The sequence below is a fragment of the Melospiza melodia genome, chromosome 1, assembly GCF_035770615.1.
Source record: "Melospiza melodia melodia isolate bMelMel2 chromosome 1, bMelMel2.pri, whole genome shotgun sequence".
NCBI classification, from domain to species: domain Eukaryota; kingdom Metazoa; phylum Chordata; class Aves; order Passeriformes; family Passerellidae; genus Melospiza; species Melospiza melodia.
The window spans coordinates 43,648,386-43,665,903 of NC_086194.1; the positions used below are offsets into that span (position 1 = coordinate 43,648,386).

Genomic DNA, 17,518 nt, shown 5'->3' on the forward strand with positions numbered 1-17,518 from the left:
TGAAGTTTTTAATATTAATTCAGTCTGAGTAAGGAAATGAAACATGCCACTTATTTTCCTGTCAAACATAAAAGGCCTATTATTTCAACATGTTTAAGCAGCCTCTCTGCTTAGATAAAAAACAATAGAAGGCATGTATGTGGCTTATTTAATGGTGTTTATGCTGGCAGGATTATCTTCTTTTCTTGAAAAAAAATTTTCAATTCATTTGGCAAAAGAAGAAATTATTTTCTTTTGCCTTTGTTGCTAGTTAGAGTATATCTCATTAACATTTGAGGAAATTACTTTTCAAGAGTATTGCAAGGTTACCTCTTTCCAAAACATGACCACAAAACATAGACTTCCTGTTGAAAATTCCAGCTGGACTCAGATAAAATCTTTTCCTGATGGAAACTACAGGATGCTTTTTTCATTCACAATCAGTCTCCAAAGAGTGTGTGACCAATGCTAAAGGAAACGGAAGAACCAACATTTTGTGCAGAGAAACCACCATCTTTCCTCCTGATTCCCAGCAGAAAATAGACATTTCTTACATCCTTTCCAGCCAATATTTCTTTAGAATTATTGCTCAGCCATACACCAGCCACAAGATGAATGCTAAAGTAATTTCTCTAGCTATTAATTCATGCATAAGAGTGATACCATCAATGAGGTTCTATACAGGAGAATTAACAGATGGGGCTTTGTCCTTTTGGGAACCTACCAAATGAGCTTTGGGAGCTCAGAACTGAAGCAGCACAGAGTGATTTGCACATCGTGCTTGGCATTGAGAGCATGTTTCTTTAACAGTTAACACAACTGCTCTGGCACAACCCTTGTTAGCCTCTTTTCTGAAGAAAGTGAACTGTATATCTGCCCCTTTCCCCCAGTAACTGCAGAACTCCTGGATAGAGAGTCTCAAAGAGGTGAAACACCCACACGCTTAATGAAAATGAGGCTGGTTGGTAAGAGGGGAGGCATCCTATTAAAAGTGCCTTTAAGAGCAGCATTACATCAAACAGATCACGCAGGGGAGAATAATCAGCAGTACTTTGTGTGCTGGAAAAGCTCCCATCAGGTGTTTGCACCTCTCAAATATTGAAAAGAATAATTCCCAAAGCCTATCCTGGAGAGGGTAACTGAGAACATCCTTTACTCCTGTCTCTGGTAGTGGCTGATTGCTGCAGCTCAGGCAGTTTATAATTCAGTCAACCAGAGGACATCAGACGGCTGGAGCCCAGGAGGGACATTCCCCTAGTCATGAGAGAGCTATTGCCATTAGAACATATTTGTCTTTCTCAAGTTTTCCAATCAAATTAATTTTAAAAGCAGTGGCTGAATTGAGAATAGAATTAGAAAATAGCATCTGTGCTGAGTGGCATTAGGCTTCCTTTCCTTCAAATCTCTGTTGTAACTGTGATAGGCAGGATTTGTAAGTCCTTCTAAGGTCTGAGTAGGAACAGTGTACAGATCCTCTTGTGAGGATGTTCTCCTAACAGAGCTTATCAGATGCTTGCTTGTTTAGTGCATTGTTATTTTGCCTTATCTTTAGTTTTTCCCCAAAATGGCAACTCTGTTCAAGTCAAGGTCTTATCTCAAAGCAACTGAGGATTTAACACGATCTTTGAGGAAGACACAAAGGATGGGTCTTTAATCAAGGAGAAAAAAGCTCACAGGCTGCATGCAAATAGGATATAAAGTTTCAATCTGTATTTAACATCTGGAATAATTTATCCGTGGTCAGCCCATACTCTGAAATTGTGGTTAGAAATGCTTATAAAAGACTCTATATAGATGAAATAGAAGTTATAGTCCTTGTGCACAGCTTACAGGTGGAAGGTCTCTTTTACATACGCAGTCAGACAAAAATAAATAATTCCTTCCAGCTTTAAAATCTACATTAGTTGAGTCAAATTGGCACTATTCAACTTTGTCTGTAAAGGCAGTTATTGTATGCCAAGCAACATTGGTTTAACTGAATCTGACATATGTTTGACACACAATTCCTGAAATCACAGGACTACAGGCATTTTAAAGTACACATTTCATGTGGCAATTTAAGACTTTTGCAAGAATCAGCTCTTCCAAGTGGGAAAGACTTGAGACATCTAGTTAGTTAGCCTGGAGAAGAGATACTGAGGATGCAGCTAAAGGGTCTGAACAGAACAGAACATGACTTCATCCAGTGAAAGATCTGGCAGCTTTTGCTGGAATAGCTGGCACTTGATCTCTGCTCTGAGACGAACAATACCTCAGATTCCACATAGGTTAACCTCTAGCTGGAAGTGATGCTGCCTCTTAGTGTGGAGAGATGTCTCTCTCAGCAGAGATGGCATCTGTGGTTGCTGGTGTTGTAACAGTGATAATGCTTCTATTATGGCTGTGATAATTCAAGTGCTGCTGCTGGCTTACAAAAAAAAAAAAAGGAAGAAAAGAGAGAGGCGCTCTGGCTTTGTTTTGCTTTTCTAAAGATTTCTGTATCTAAAGAGACATTTGGTGCAGGGGCCTCAGGTTCACAGTGTAAGTTCTCTATGAAATACATGGGAATTACAAATGACATAGTACTTTTTTACTAGGACAGCTAAGAAATCTGTACAGCTATTAATGAAAAGTTAATTGTAATGGCTTTATCATGTCTAGTTAATTTTGTTTACAATAGTGGTATTTTTACTTGTTGGTATGTAAAAACTAATGTATATGTTAAATTTAAGATGACACTTTAAAAATGCTGCTTGCTTTAAATGACTAAGGCACTCTGATTTTTGTGGTTAAACAGAGGCTTGACTAATTTTCCTAATGAAACATTTTCTCTCATTTCTCTTATTTGTGTTCTGAAGCATAAAAAGCTCTGAGTGCTGTGTATCCCTGGGATGTGCTGTCTCCAGAATCTAAAATACTGGATTCTCTGGGGCTGATGGATATTATGTTGTTTAATATTTTATACTTATATCCATTGTGTCAAAACAATTACTAACAGTTCCTTGCAGCTCACAAATTCATTTGGAAAACTCTGAATTTTCTGATAGAGATGGGTAGCTTAGGTGTGTTCTTTGTCACATTAGGCTCTCCTAAGCTCACTTAAATCAATATTGGAGAGACTGCATCAGAACAAATCCCCATTTGGTCCAATTTGGCTTTGTGCTAGACTTTCTCCTGTAGTCATATAGAAATCCCTGTCAAGACTCTATGAAATTTTCCAAGGATGTATAGATTCTTCATTTTTTTACTCAAAGCAGATTTTTTATTTGAATTATGATCAGTGGCATCAAAGCTTGAATGTTTTGCCTTTTCAGATAAACATCTTTGTTGAATCACCGTCTCATATTTCAGTCATAGGCTGGGTCTCCACTGCTTTGTGTTAGATATGACCAGACATTTTTTCAAGCATATGCTATGTCTACCTATAAAGACACGCTTTAAGATCAGCAGGTTTTGGTGTTGCCATAAGAAACCAGCAACTAATATAAACCACTTGAAGAAACCACTAGGCTAAGCAAGGATCCTCATCACAAGGCACTGAGCTTCTGCCTTTTTCACAAAAGCAAGAAGGAGCTGTTTTCCAAACAGAAATCATAGAACATATCTAGCTGCTGATGGACTGTGGCAGCTCTTGCCTAATGGTTTATTCAAATTCTTATTTTAATATGTTGTAAAAGTATTAATCTAAATGGCCAATGCTCATTTATTTTTGGAGTCTAAGTCTGAGATGATCTTCTGAAGAAATCTTACACCACTGACATTTTAAATAGGATTGTAGTACATTTCCTGAAATAGTGTTTTTAATTTAGGCACTTTTTGTGACACAGCTATCACATCAATCAAACAGGGCCAGGTTGGATGTGGCTCTGAGCAACCTGGCCTAGTGAAAGGTGTCCCTACCATGGTAGGGAGGTTGGAACCAGATGATGTTTATGGTCCCTTCCAACCCAAACCATTCTGAGTTTTGACAATTCTTCACTCAGGCCAGTATCAAGAGTGAATGGTGCTGCTGACAGGTGTTGCTTGGGAAGGGAGGGGAGTGGGGCAGGCTGACTGCCACTCCTCAAATCTAGTGAAATGAAAAACCTTAACAGAATACCGTGCAGTAGAAAGCTTATTCTCTCTTTAATCCTTAAGCTCAACTATTACAGCTTTATTTAAATAACTGGCAGAACAGTGCATGTAAACACAAGTATGCCAAGGATTGAAAACCAAGAGAAAAAAATTGAAAACTAAGATATATTCAATTACTGAAGCTTTATTTGATTACAAATGAAACAAATTTTTTGTAACTAAAAGAAAAATCTGTTTTATCCCACTGTTTCCTCTCTTTTTCATATAAGAATATGTCTGCCAGATACAGATGGATTAGATTTAATTTTTGGAGCCTTCATGTTAGCATTTCTAATGTCATGAAAAGACAAGGAACCCAACAAAGCAACAAAGCTTAGGGAGCACTTAAAGTTCTGAGACAGTCAAACAAAACAGATGCTTGGTTCCTGTTTTCCTAACTGAATTTCCTCGGCTGTGCCCTGTCAAATTAGCTTCTTGTATCATCAGATGTACCGACCATGTGCTACTGCAAAGAGTTATTGTGCTCATGAGCACCCAGTAACACATATATTTATTTATGTTTCTCGCAGGGAAATTAGACAGAAATATAGCAGCGCTACTTTTAAAGCATATTTTAAAAATAATAAGAGCAGAAACTGCTCAAGAGGCATTAAAAAGGGCCAGGTGAAAATGTTTTTGAGTGTTAGAAATTCCAGGATTGTCAATCACAACCCTTACAAAAATGAATTACCCTTTCAAATTCTGATTTCCTTTCACAGAAATTTCATTTGGCCTTTCTATTCAAGTTTTGAGGTTCATGCCTTCAAGATTTTCTATTCAACTAAAAGGATTAGAAGCTTTTTTTCAGCACAGGCAAACTTCTTTGATATAATGGCACCGTTCCACAAACCAGCTTGTAATATCAAACAATACAATATTAAAGCCCAGGAACTACAAAAGCTTAAACACAGAGTTTATAGGCATCAGGCTTTGGGTTGTGACCTTCCCCTGGCATTCATGCCATGTCAAAGCCTCTTTATGGCGTTTGCTTTGCATCCACAGGAAGTTTGTTATAGGCACCAACAGCCTAGGCCCAGCCCTGAAGACAAAGCAGGGAACCTGAATTAGTAAAAAGCAATCTCAATAATAGTGGTTGTTTTTCATAGTAACACAAGGCATTTTCACCGAGGGCTAAAATAAAATAATATTTGCAACCATCCTATGTATAGGACTCAGGAGTGCTGGCATTGCTGCTGGAAACTTTTAAACCTGACCAAATTTCATGTAGCTGCTCCTTCAGTTACAGCGCTGCAAAAGGCTCTGTGTTTGGGCAGGGCTAATTTCACATGGAAGGACAGGATGTCATGCCACAGCTATTTTAAAGGACTGATTGGAATTACTGTCACCAATGACTAGGCTACTTCAAAATCATTAAAAAAAAAAATATACATATATACATAAATGGTTGTGTTTAAAGACAATGCTTGTGAAGCTTGCATTGCATACCTGCAAGAAATCTGAAACTCATCAGAAAATATTTGCTAAGAGGTTCCCATTGGGATCAGAAGCCATTGTGTGCAGAGTTGCAAAGAATGAAGTCGCTTGTTTTTTTTCTTCAGCCTGGATGTACTTCTTTAGGTGACCCAGGGCTTGGTGAAGGAAGTGGTGGTATTCCTTTTGCTACAAACTGCAAAAGGAAATGCTGTTTTAGAGGTTTTGGCAAGTCTGAAAATGGACTTTATCTTTCCTCACCAATTTTCAGCTTCTCTGCTACAGTTCTGCATTCTTTGTGCTTTGACCCTAGAAGCAGTATCTTGATTACACTTTGTAGGATGTAACAGCTGAATTGATGCAAAGCTTATTTATTCAAACCTAGCTCTCTCTCTTTAGATATTGCAGTGGGGCTATGGTTTCGGATAAAACAGACTTTATAAACAGGAAAAACTGCAACACCAAGGTTAGTTTATTCTACATCATTTATAATCTGTCCCTGGAAGAGAAAAGCAGCATCACTGTACATAAATGTTGAAGATGTGAGGCTGTAAACAACCAAAGATCAAGTTTTCAAAAAGGGAAAACAATTGGGAGTGAAAATTGTGAGAGACATGAAAGATGAAGTCTTAAAAGCACCTGGCTTACTGAAATCTGTATCTAATGAGGAAAATACTCCAGGAGTCCTGTTTTGCAACTCCAAGAGAAGCAAAATAATGATTTTGGTTCTCAATGCATATACACGTAAGTAATTTCTGATTAATCCATGTTGCTACTACAATGTCAGAGGCTCCCAATGATTGTTTTGTTTTGTTTTTTCTCTCCATGGATGATTTTCCACAGGTGAATGACTGATGAATCAGAAAGATTTACATCTTGGTATCGTTTTATTTCTGCATATTAAATAAGTCATAGATTTATGGCTGGATAGATTTATTATTTGGTAGAACATAATAATAGATAAATTAATGATAAGCAGATTTAGGATTAAGAAAATCATAGATATAATAGAAATCACATAAATATAAAATGTACAATATATTGATGTGATGTGTGGTAGATATGTTCTCATAACAGTATCTTAATACAACTTAAGATAATCTTCTGACCTTAAATTTATTACACGACATATGAAAGAAGTAGGATAAAAACCATGCCTCTCATTAGATAACAAAATATTCTGGTCAAGTTTTAAACAGAATACAGGAAATTGAGGGTAAAAATTTACTTTTAGCCTGAACTTCAAAGAAGAAACAAGATTTTTGCTTGATTTATCACTACCAGTTTCTGTACTCTAATTATAGAGTTGTATCCTCAGAACTCCTCAACAGATCCAGATTAGGCTGGAGGCCCTCAAAGATGTAATGGGAGCTGCCCAATTTTTTTCCTGAATGAGAAATGGTTTTTTTTCCTTCCTTCTGAATAGGCAGTTGTCATGCTGAATTGTACTGAATGTCCCCACTAGCCAGATGGTGGGGAGGAGGGCCTACGATACGAGTTTCAACTCTTTTTAAATTAAATCCTCCTCTGGTGCTTCTTGGCTTGCTGCAGATGCACAGAATGCAGCTGACGTTGGCTGCTGAATTACTGGGAGACAGAGGGGCACCTCAGGGCCCTTTCAACCTTCCCATTGCAACAGGCTGCTGGAATAAACTCCCAATTTATGTGATATAGCTGTGGGGTTTGTCCCTCCCATATCCACTCCTGTCACTTTCAGCTGGGGCTGTATCCAGCCTTTGGAGATGCATGAACTGAACATGTGATCTATTATTTAGAGTCAGGCTACTAAACATGGTGATGCTGCTGGGTAATATTTTAGCACCTCTTTTCAAGGCAGACAGGAGCCTTCTGTGAAATGTGTGTTTGTGTTTTAATTCCCTTGTGCTGAAGATTGATATTCATTAGCAGTGGGATGGAGACACTCTTGAGCATTTGCTCCCACCTCCACTTTGTCCTAGCACAAGCTTGTGTATTTGGATAGGGAATGAGGTCAGAACAACCCTGTTAAATTTGGGTGTTTTTTCTAAGCGTACTTTACTAAGTTTCTAAATTTTACATAACCTGTGTGTGCAGTTTTTATTCCTCCTCCTGCAGTCTTATTGTTAACTTTGACCAAGAAAGCATCTAAATACGGATTTAGTCTTTCAGTTCACTAGTTGGGTCTGTCTTGAAGTTAGGGGTTTCTACAATAGAGCTTGTAGTTGCAATAGAAGCACACTACATTAACTGCTTTTATCAGTAATCTTTACCAGCTTTAAAAATGTGACTTCAGATCACTCTTTTAAAGACATAAGGGAGGAAAAAATCCTCTATGTTTTTGACTCCATTTACATGAAAGTTTTAGTAATACTAAAAATAAAAAGGTATATGGGCTCTCTCTCTCTTTCTCTACAAGAAAAGTTTGTAACTAGCTCCTCCCAACCTGAAAAGCTGCCACATGCTTTTTACTTGATAACATTTTTTGGCTCTGAGTCTGAATAAAATTTCAGAGCCCAACATATTATGCTTAAGTGTGTTATCAAACAAATCATCATATTCTTGCCAGGAGCTAAAATCTTATAACTATGTAAACATCTGTTTATTAACTGCCAGCTCCTCGCTGAGTATTACCTTTGCCCTGTTTTGCTCTCACCCATAGTCTTGAAGAAGAATTTCCAAGAGAGTCTTGGCAAGCTTACTTGTCTGTAATATATGCAGCATTCCTGAAATTCTTGGCACATTAACCTTGAATCAATTCAAATGAAATTCAAATTTTGCTGTTTCTGTGGTTTTTTTAGCTGTTTATAGTTTCATTGTTGAAATGTCTTTATTCTCCACCACAGACAGCTTGCTATAACATAACTGAAATAATTCATAAGTAACTGTGGTGCCTTCTTTGCCATGTAATAAATTGCAGTGATCCTTTAGAAGGACATAGGGAAGAGTTTTCCACCTTCTGCTCTATTCAGGCCACAACACGATGGTAGCTGCAGCTGGCAATGCAGAGGAGTGGAGTCTTTGTCCTGTAGTACACATCCTAACAAGGCATTTTGCCTGCCTCAGCCAAGACTTCCAATAGTAACTTGCTTCACAGCATATTCCAATTATAGAGCACATGTTTCTTGGCTGTCTTTTAGAGGCAATGTGAAACTAGATCTTTACTTCACAAAATGTCTCTGGAAATGTGAAGCCTCCAGTAGATAGGATAGAGGCACTTGTGAGAGCTTCCACATTAGCAGTGAAACTTCTACTGGAGTAGTTAACTTTGAAAACAGTCACTGAGGGGAAAACAGAAAGAAAACAGCTGAAGATCTCTGTGAGTCATTAATAAAGGGAAGGGAAACCTCTCTGGAAAATGTGCAATTAATATTTTTAACTATTTCAAAGTAGTTCAGCTGAAGGAAGAAAATAGCAGGTGAATATTAAATATGTGTGTGAGATGGAAGGTATTAAGGAAGAAAACTATGGAAGATGAAATGCAGGTTTGAGATAAGTTGAGTGCTATGGTCTGAAAATGAATTAACTTTCTTTGCCTGAAGGATAGATTAAACCTGATTTTCTTGAATGCTCTGAGTATACATTCACACCAGCTCAAACTGATTAAAGGTTTTAATCCTGTCACTGTTTTACACTGCCTTCCTCCACTAGTTCTGGGAGTTCAGCAGTAGAGCCTTTCTTGAGACAGGCTTTCTTCTTGGCTAGATCAGTCCTCCTGAGCTGGGTTATCAAGAGACGAAAATGTCAGGGCCAGTGCAGAACTTGGCACCAGCAGAAGGGCAATCACAGAAGCCTGATTTTATGTCAAATTAAAATGCTGTGATGCTGTCCCCCTTCTCTGAATGTAGAATATTGGTAGGGATGCTGCTTAGGGATGACACGGTTAAATTCAAGTGCTTTAAAAATCAGTGAAATATAATTTAAGACTCCCATAAACCAAAGTTCCTTAATTAGCATAATTGCACAGTGTCAAGACAGGGCTGAGCTAAGGTAATTTGAAATTGTAGTTATGTTTCTTACATCCTAACATGCTCAGAATTATAAAATTAAATGAGCACTTATTTCCTCTGGGAAAACTGTATAATTTTTCTTCTTTTAAACTTGAACTGATTTTACACACACACACACACACACACACACACACACACACACACACACACACATAACATTTGGAGATGAGTTGATTGCTTCTATCTGCTATCAGCTGAAAAGCATGGATGGAAAGGATGTGGAGATGAAATTTGCAACAGGCTTTACAAATGATGTGCCATTTAAAGCATGTAAATGAGAAGCTCCAGTATCTGGAGAGGACTGTAAAAGCACTGGTGAGATTTCGACTTCCAGATGAAAGACAACAAAAAATCTGATTAAATCAAATGGAAGTCCATCTTACCAGAAACCAGTTTTCTTCTTCCATGAAAGCTAATTTATGATCAGTGTATTGAGGGATGTTTAAGTTATAGCTAAAGCAAAGCAAGCAAGCAGTGGAGAAGCCTTTCTTGACAGAAGAATTGTATACTAGCCCTTTCTGACCCAAACTGAACTCCTATAGAAAGCTTTGTCCATATTAAAATATTATCAATGATATGACTCAGAAAAATGACACTTATTATAATGTATAAATAAATTCCTATGAGATTAACAAAATTTGTAATAGATTTCAGTAGCATTACTCAACTCTGACAAACTTTAAACAAATGCATCTTGAGAAGGATACTATAAAACAGTATTTTAAAAGAATTTGGAAGCTCACTTCAGAGCAACAAGTATTTTAAATGCTGTCATGGTCTGAAAAGTAACTTCAACAAAATTCTCCGCAATAAATCTCTAATCTGTGAACCATACAGTTATAGGTATCCTTGTTATGTTTAAAATACATTTTGCTGCTTTTGGTAGTGCTGTAGTACATGGGAGCCATTGAGATGGAGCTGAATTGATCAAGATCCCAAAGACTAAACCAAACTTGAAGTTCAGCTTGCATATAAGCAAACTGCAAGTTAAGGCCTATCTGTTTTATGTCATTAGAGTGAATTCTCCCTTTTTTGCTTCCAACTGATTGATGGTACTTCCTGGAATATAATGTATTTACTACTTTTTATTTTTTCCAAGCTTTCCAGAGGCCTTTGATTCTTCTTAAGAAATAGAAAAGCAGCTAAAAAAAGCGTTTTGGGTTGCTTCTAGATTCATACAGAAGTTGTGTATGCTTTTTTACAGCTGCCTGTTATAAAACCCAACAAGTCGTCAAAACCTAGACAACCAGTTCAATTTATCAAATCATTAGTTTTTAGCCCTGAAAGCCTAAGGAAGAAGAGAAAGTACTGAAGGCAGGAGTACCATGGACCCCATACCTCTTCTACCCTTTTGGCTGTGCCAGAACAACCACTTCTGATTTAGACAAGTCTGTATTCACTCATGTGTTGGGTCATTCCAGACATGAATCAGTTCCCACATGAATTCAGGTGTGGGTCAGTTTGGGGTTATGGGTCTGAAATAATCTAGTGGCTGCCTGCTGCTGACAGACACTTACAGAAGGCAAAGTCTGACTTGGCCATGGAGAGGAGGTAAATTATGAGAATTTCTAGGGGAAAAGGACAGGGAGGGGATGGGGTAGTGGTGGTGGTGGTTGGGTGGCAGGAACCCATTTTTGTTGATGCAGAACACTAAGGTGGTGCTGTGTGGCATTGAGACCTGGTAACACAGCAAGAGAGGGAGAATGCCTTTGGCAGGGCGCTGCCTAAGTTGCCATTGAATGCTCATGAAACTCCGCTCTCCTGAATGCAAACCTATTTCCACAAGGTTTGCTTGCATTTATGAGGTATTTTCATGACTGTGAACTAGAAAGAGAAAATGCTAACAACCACAACTATTCAGTCTTTTCCATCCCAAACCTATCAGTACAGCATATCCTTTCAAGTAGTTTTTTAAAAAAGAGATTCTAACTCTTTAAGGAGTTAAAGGACTGTTTGTGTACATTTTTCTGGTTTGTATATGTATTTTCACTGGAATGATTCTGTTTGGGCTAGACATGTTTGTTTACTGGAAATTCAGAGGAGCATTTCATTGCAAGATTTTTTTTTTAAGATTAAAAGATATAAAACAATTACTGTAGTTTGTGAGTACACCTGGCTGTGACAGGTTACTGTAAGCCAAGCCTTTTTTTAATTTCAGACTTATCTCTACAATCATATTTTAATAATGTGCTTTGGTTTGCCAAATAATGCCTTTGCCACACACTTTAATGAGGCTTCCTGAAGATATTAAAGTTGTCCTAATACTCTTGTGAATCAAGCTCACATTAGGATGGGATTTTTGAAGAAACAACATTTACCAGCAGTTGTAAATAAAATACTTTGAGCATTTTTTATTAAACAGCCCCTGGCTGCATGGGTGGAATATAGCAGAAACTGTAATATGATTTTCAAGGATGGATACAGTCCTTGTATAATGCTGAAGTGGCACTTCCCAGCTGCCTGGCAGCATCACGGGCTGTAATATTGGTAGATGTACATAATGTGAAAGAGATTAAGCCTCAAAGATTAAACTTTTTCAGTTGTTTCTACAGAGTAGGACTTGCTTTTGACTTCTTTTCTTGTGAGATACCTGAACACAGAATGTTTCTTAGTATACAGACTTTGTCACAGATATTTAGGTCTCAATTGTGAACAATCTCAGTAATGTTCAGGAATTCCCACTCTTCTCTCCCAGATTTTTCACAATGTAAAGAAGTCCAAACATGTTGTGCATGTAGACAGTATTAGGACCAACAAGTTTTGGTTTTTCTCCATGAAATATTTACCTAAGTTTTAATATTTAATGACAGCATATGATATTGAAAGCAAGACCTACCTGTTTTAACAAAGTAACTAAATGGTTTTTTTTTTTTTTTTTTTTTTGTTGGCTGCATCAGTTTTGTGTTGAAATTGTGGCATTATAACTGCGAGCATGCCATGAGTGTCTTGGAAGAGTTCTTAGTTTGCTTTCATGCAAATTAACAGAAGTGCTGTCTCGGAGGAGTCACTGCTCCTTGTAGTGGGACACTTCAAGGAGTAACCATGGAGATACTCAAGTAACGTGGCAACTACACGGGGCAGGTCAGAAATTATGTAATCTCAAACTATTAACCTGCCTGTTGTCATCTTAATTTCCTGAATGCAAATATCTGGAGCCTTTACTTTAGGGCAACACTTCTAACTCTTCTTTACTTCTCAAAATATATTGACAAATCTATATTACATAGCACTCAAAGTTATCTTCAAAAGAAGCAAGGATGCTCTTTAGCTTCAAGGGGCATGCTATTATGGGTAGTGAGATTCATTTGAAATGCTAAAATTCAGTTCTGTTAAATGCTGCTTATGAACTGACAAAGACTGAGTTTGGTTTCTTCTGCTGCTAAAGAAAAACAAAGCCAAGGTGACAGATCATTAATCATGAGATGTCAATGCAAGTGCTTTTTTCAGACCATATTGTCACTGCTCCTTTAGAAATGGGGTGTAAAGCCTACAATTAACATGTCTTCATTAGATTTTGACCTTGAAATCTGAAAGGTATTTTGTTCTTACTGGTAGTGTACATCATACCTTAAATTAAAATGAATCATCTGAGTGGAAGTTACTTTTACTTAAAAACTTCCCCAGCCGAAGAGTTCAGCATTGCAACTATAGTTTCAAATAATACTCCTTTGGTGTCAAGATGAATATAATTGAGTTGATAAAGCATTTTTTCCCCCCAGAATTCAACTAGTTATTAGGGTTGGTGGCTCCATAATTGGTAGCTAAAAGCTACCTTTAAAATAGTTACTTGATGTGTTTTAAGAATTTTTTATTGAGTTGATTTTTTTTTCTGCTAACATTTACATCCTATGTTTTGCTAACATATGATAATGTGGTGGTGCAAAACCAAGCAGGGCTGCCAGCCTAGCCTGGCTGTATTGTATTGTAGGAGCTACCTAAGGCCTTAAGATGACTCTGGGGAGATTCCCATTATCAGAAAAAAACCCCACTTTTAGGGCGATCGAATAGGTGTTCGAATAGGCTGCCAAGGCAGGTTGTGGAGCCACCATCTCTGGAAGTATTCAAGAGGGGTCTGGATTTGGCAGTGAGTGTTACGGTTTAGTGGTTTAGGGATCTTAGCGGCAGTGCTGGGTGTACAGTTGGACGGGATAATCTTAAAGGCCTTTCTTTTCCAGCCTTGATGATTCTGATTCTACTCCATGTGCGTGACCCCGGTTTGCATGGGAGGGCGGCAGAGCAGCGCTCTGAGGCGGCCGGGAATGACGGGGTTGTTTTCCCACGCCAGGAGGGCCGGGTTTGGCTGCCGGCGCTGGCGCGGGGCCCGGCGGGGCCGAGGGCACGGGCCGGGCCCCTCAGCACAGCCCGCGGCTCCGCGCTCCCCGCGCCGGCCGCTCAACGCCGCCTCCGCATCCGCATTCTCGCGGCACCGTGCGGCTGCTGCCCGGCCAGGGGCGAGGTGGGCACCGGGGGGGCGCCTCCATGGCTCCCTGCGGGGGCTGGGCGTTCACACGCGTTCATTTTCAACAGCGGTGCCGCTCGGCTCCCACAGCCTGCGGAGCTGCCCGGCGCTGCGGGTGAAACCGCTGCACCGTGCGGGGGTACCGGGGGCCGGTACCGCGCGGCCGCTGCCGGCGGGGGCGCGGGCGGCGGGCGTGTGTGGGCTCCGCCCGCCCTTCCGCCGCGGCGCCCCGCCCCGTCCGCCGCCTCTGCCCGCGGAAGTGAGCGGAGCGGGGATGCGGCCGCGCCGCCCCGGCACTCCGAGGTGAGAGGCGCGGCCGGGCGCCGGGGCCGGGGCGGCGAGCGAGCCGGAGCCGCCGCTTGCGCCTCCGTGCGCTGCCCCAGCCGCCTCCCCCGCGCTGCTCCGCGGCCTGCGCTACGGTGCGGGCGGGGCCGGGCGGCCGAGGGGGCTGCGGGCGGGGGGCGCTTCGGGCAGGCAGCGCTTCCCTTCGGCGCTCCGCTGTCTCCCGCCTGGCGCCGAGGATGCGGGTGCGGGCAGAGCGGGGAAGGGGGGGTTACTTGGGGTGAGGGTTTATTTTTAGGAGCGAACGCCCCTCCCCGGGCGGGACGAAGCTGTTGGAGGCGCTGGTGGCGAGGGGGAAGCGGCGGCGCTGCTCCTCCGTGTTGCTGGAGCTGCTGGGCGGCTAATCCTAATCCTCATCCTCGGTGGTCTCTGACAGCTCTGCGGGCTCCCTGGGTGTGCGTGTGCTGCTCTGCGCTGGGCAGCCTATACGGCTTTTTTTTTTTTTTTTTTTTTTTTTTTTAATGATTTTTTTCCTCTTTTAGCGTTGGTTTCTCTTGCAGATGTTGCTGCAGGTGGGGGCAAAGGGAGCACTGTGATTGCCTGGGATCTTGGGGCATTTCTCTCTTCACCTTTCCGCTCCCGCTCCAGCGCTGCTGTTGCTAAAGACTTTTGTAACTATCGACTCAAGTACAATTTCGATGGAAAATGAAGGTAAAGATCTCATCAGAGTCACTGACTTCATTGGAGCTAAGAGGATTTTTGCATGCAATTTGGTGACAACTCCTACTGGTGCGTGTGTATGTTATGTTTTACCGTTCCAGGGGTTCGCAGGGTTGCTCTCGTGTGCTAATCTTGTGGTAGGGATTTTGATCTGCATTTCGAGGTTTTAAGATTTGTAGCGTCGTCGTTTTTCGTTATTTGTGCTGCTGCTTGTTGAAGTGTCGGAGAGATTTTATTCTCTCTTCATATACAAAGTATTTATTGTGCGTTTTAGTGCTCCGTGTGTTTGGAATAGAAATATTTTATTTAGGCAGAAGTTTTTTAGCATGAGTTGCTTGGTATTTTCTTAGATTATACGATTCTCTTAAATTTTTATTTCAGGGTGAGATTGAGGAGCATTAGTTGCATTTTTTGTTGAAATATTTTTTGTATTTATATGTTCTTGAAAATTGCTCAAATTTGCTCTCTTAGACAGTATTTAATTAAAAAGTGCTTCTGAAGTTTTGAGTACTGAAAAAAGTTGCTCTATTATGCTTTCCCCTTCTTGTCTAGTTTGGAAATTACTTAACCTGGGGAGTTATTTCAGTTTTCTCCTGTTGGCCTTCAATTTATGCTCTGGGAACCTTGAAAGCCCCTTTGCATTGTGATAGTGACTATGAACTTTATTGATTTTTTTTTTTTCATTTTGTATGTTTCTGTTTGACTCTGTGTGTTGAAAATCTCTAAAATTTATTTTTATTGCTATAAGGGAAGAATCATTGATATCCTCCCCCCTCCCTTATGTCATCACTATTCTCTGAAAATGGGTGGGGATTTAGGTGGCTTCTGGATTTGCTCTGCTACAGGTTGTTACATGACGTGTTAGATGTCCCTTTTTTCTCCCACCCCTCTCTGAAAACAGGAGAGTTTTTTAAATTGTTTGACTTGAATGAAGAACTGAATTGAGATTGAGTGGTAGACCTAAGTAATTTTTTATTATTGGATATTTTTCTGTTTTGAATTATGGTTGTCGTGGATGCCTGGAAAGTTGTGTCAGTTATGAAGTCCAACCCATATTGAAAACTATGTATGTAGGTTGCTATCATCTGGCATTTCAGAACTTTCTTCTAACTTTAAAATCAAGTTAGAATATTTTAAATTCTGCTGATCGTGGCCTCCAGCTGGATATTTATGAAGAAGAGCATGGACCTTGTTAGGTAGCAGGAATTTTGAAGTGCACAGAGCACCTCCAGAAGATTGGTCTTTGTTTTCAGGGGCTGGATAGCTGACAGAAGTGGGGTCAGTGCCTTTGCATTGCAGTCACTGTTGCAAGGGAAAGGGTTTTGAATGGGCAACGCCCAGGAGGAGGGGGGGAAGGCAAGCAGAGATAATACCACTGAATAGAATCACACTTAAGGGAAAAAAAGTATCTGTGTGCCAAAACCCAAATGGCAGAAAGACTTCTAATACCTTACGGTTCTGTTGCCAAATAAATAGTGTATCATAGATGGAGTGCACAGTCGAGTTGTGTGTGTGATAGTGTGGCTCTGAGTTCTGTTCTTCCAAATGCACAAAGATGACATTTCTTATGGAATAATGAACTATACATAAAAATTAGTGTTATTTCTATGATAGAAATAATATTAAAAAAGGCTTTGGCTAGGGAAAGGTACTTTAAAATATGATCAGATGCATGTTTCAAAGGCAGAAATAAAGGCTGTGGTTTATTGAGGGTTTTCAAAATGGGGTAGGCTTATGGGGGTAGGAGAAAATGATGTATGATAAAAAGACTGAAGTGGTTCTTTGAAAACATGAATTACTTCTTCTCCACTATTTCTGCTCCCATATCCCTTCATCTCATAATTAAGTGAGTCTCCAGATGGGCATGGATATTTACAACTGTGTACTGTCTGTTTTGGTGTTCTTGGTATTTCTGAGCCCTTCTTTTTCTATCACTGTGACATTTTGAGGCAGCTAGACACCAACAGCTTTCATATTGGAACTTCCCAGCACTCTTGATGTTATTTAATGTATTTTTTCCTGGCTGCAGCTGAAAAATCTTTGTAATCTTGTATAACAAAGATTGCATTTAGAATATTTTTAAGCTTTTTTTCCCCTCAAGTGTGTGTTTGGAAAGTCTCTTAGGTTTGGATATTGAACAAGAGATGGCAGATTGTAGGGTTTTTTTCCCTCCTGTATTTGAATGAATATTCAAGATGGGGAAGTGATGAGATGGTTAAGAAAAGTGATGTTTTTCAATGTTAATTCAGTACTCATAAGCAGTATTATGTGTTTCTGTCCAGACTAATTGATGTCTTGTCCCAAGACTCTGTGGTTCCTGTTTCTTGTGTTGGATTGCTCGAACCTCCGCAAAAGTTCATGTTTCTCATGGTAAATGGGGAAGAGAGGACTTCCCATCATAGGAAGACTTCTGCTTGATCATAAGCCTATGATTTAGAGGAATGATGTTTGTATTTCCATTTGGAAAGAGTGAATTTTGTGGCTTCTTTCTGTAAGAGGAGCTTTTTCTTAAAATGTAGGGAGTTAAGGAAATCTTGCATAGACAAGACATAATTTTGTCAATTTTGGA

At 39.9% G+C, this 17,518-nt stretch overlaps 1 protein-coding gene across 7 annotated transcripts in view; it reads left to right on the forward strand.

Annotated features, from left to right (window-relative positions):
- ATP2C1 (ATPase secretory pathway Ca2+ transporting 1) overlaps positions 1-17,518 on the forward strand; it is a 61,836-nt gene that overhangs the window by 3,457 nt on the left and 40,861 nt on the right. The window contains exons 1-2 of one of the 7 annotated variants that reach the window (XM_063155729.1): positions 13,926-13,944; positions 14,790-14,940. The exons of 1 other annotated variant lie outside the window; for it this stretch is intronic. In XM_063155729.1, the coding sequence (XP_063011799.1) occupies positions 14,935-14,940 (6 nt within the window). In that variant the 5' untranslated portion in view covers positions 13,926-13,944; positions 14,790-14,934. Of the gene's footprint in view, positions 1-13,925; positions 13,945-14,164; positions 14,251-14,771; positions 15,019-17,518 lie in introns of those variants that run through there. 5 more of the 7 variants (XM_063155708.1, XM_063155719.1, XM_063155740.1 and 2 more) reach the window with 5 other exon arrangements.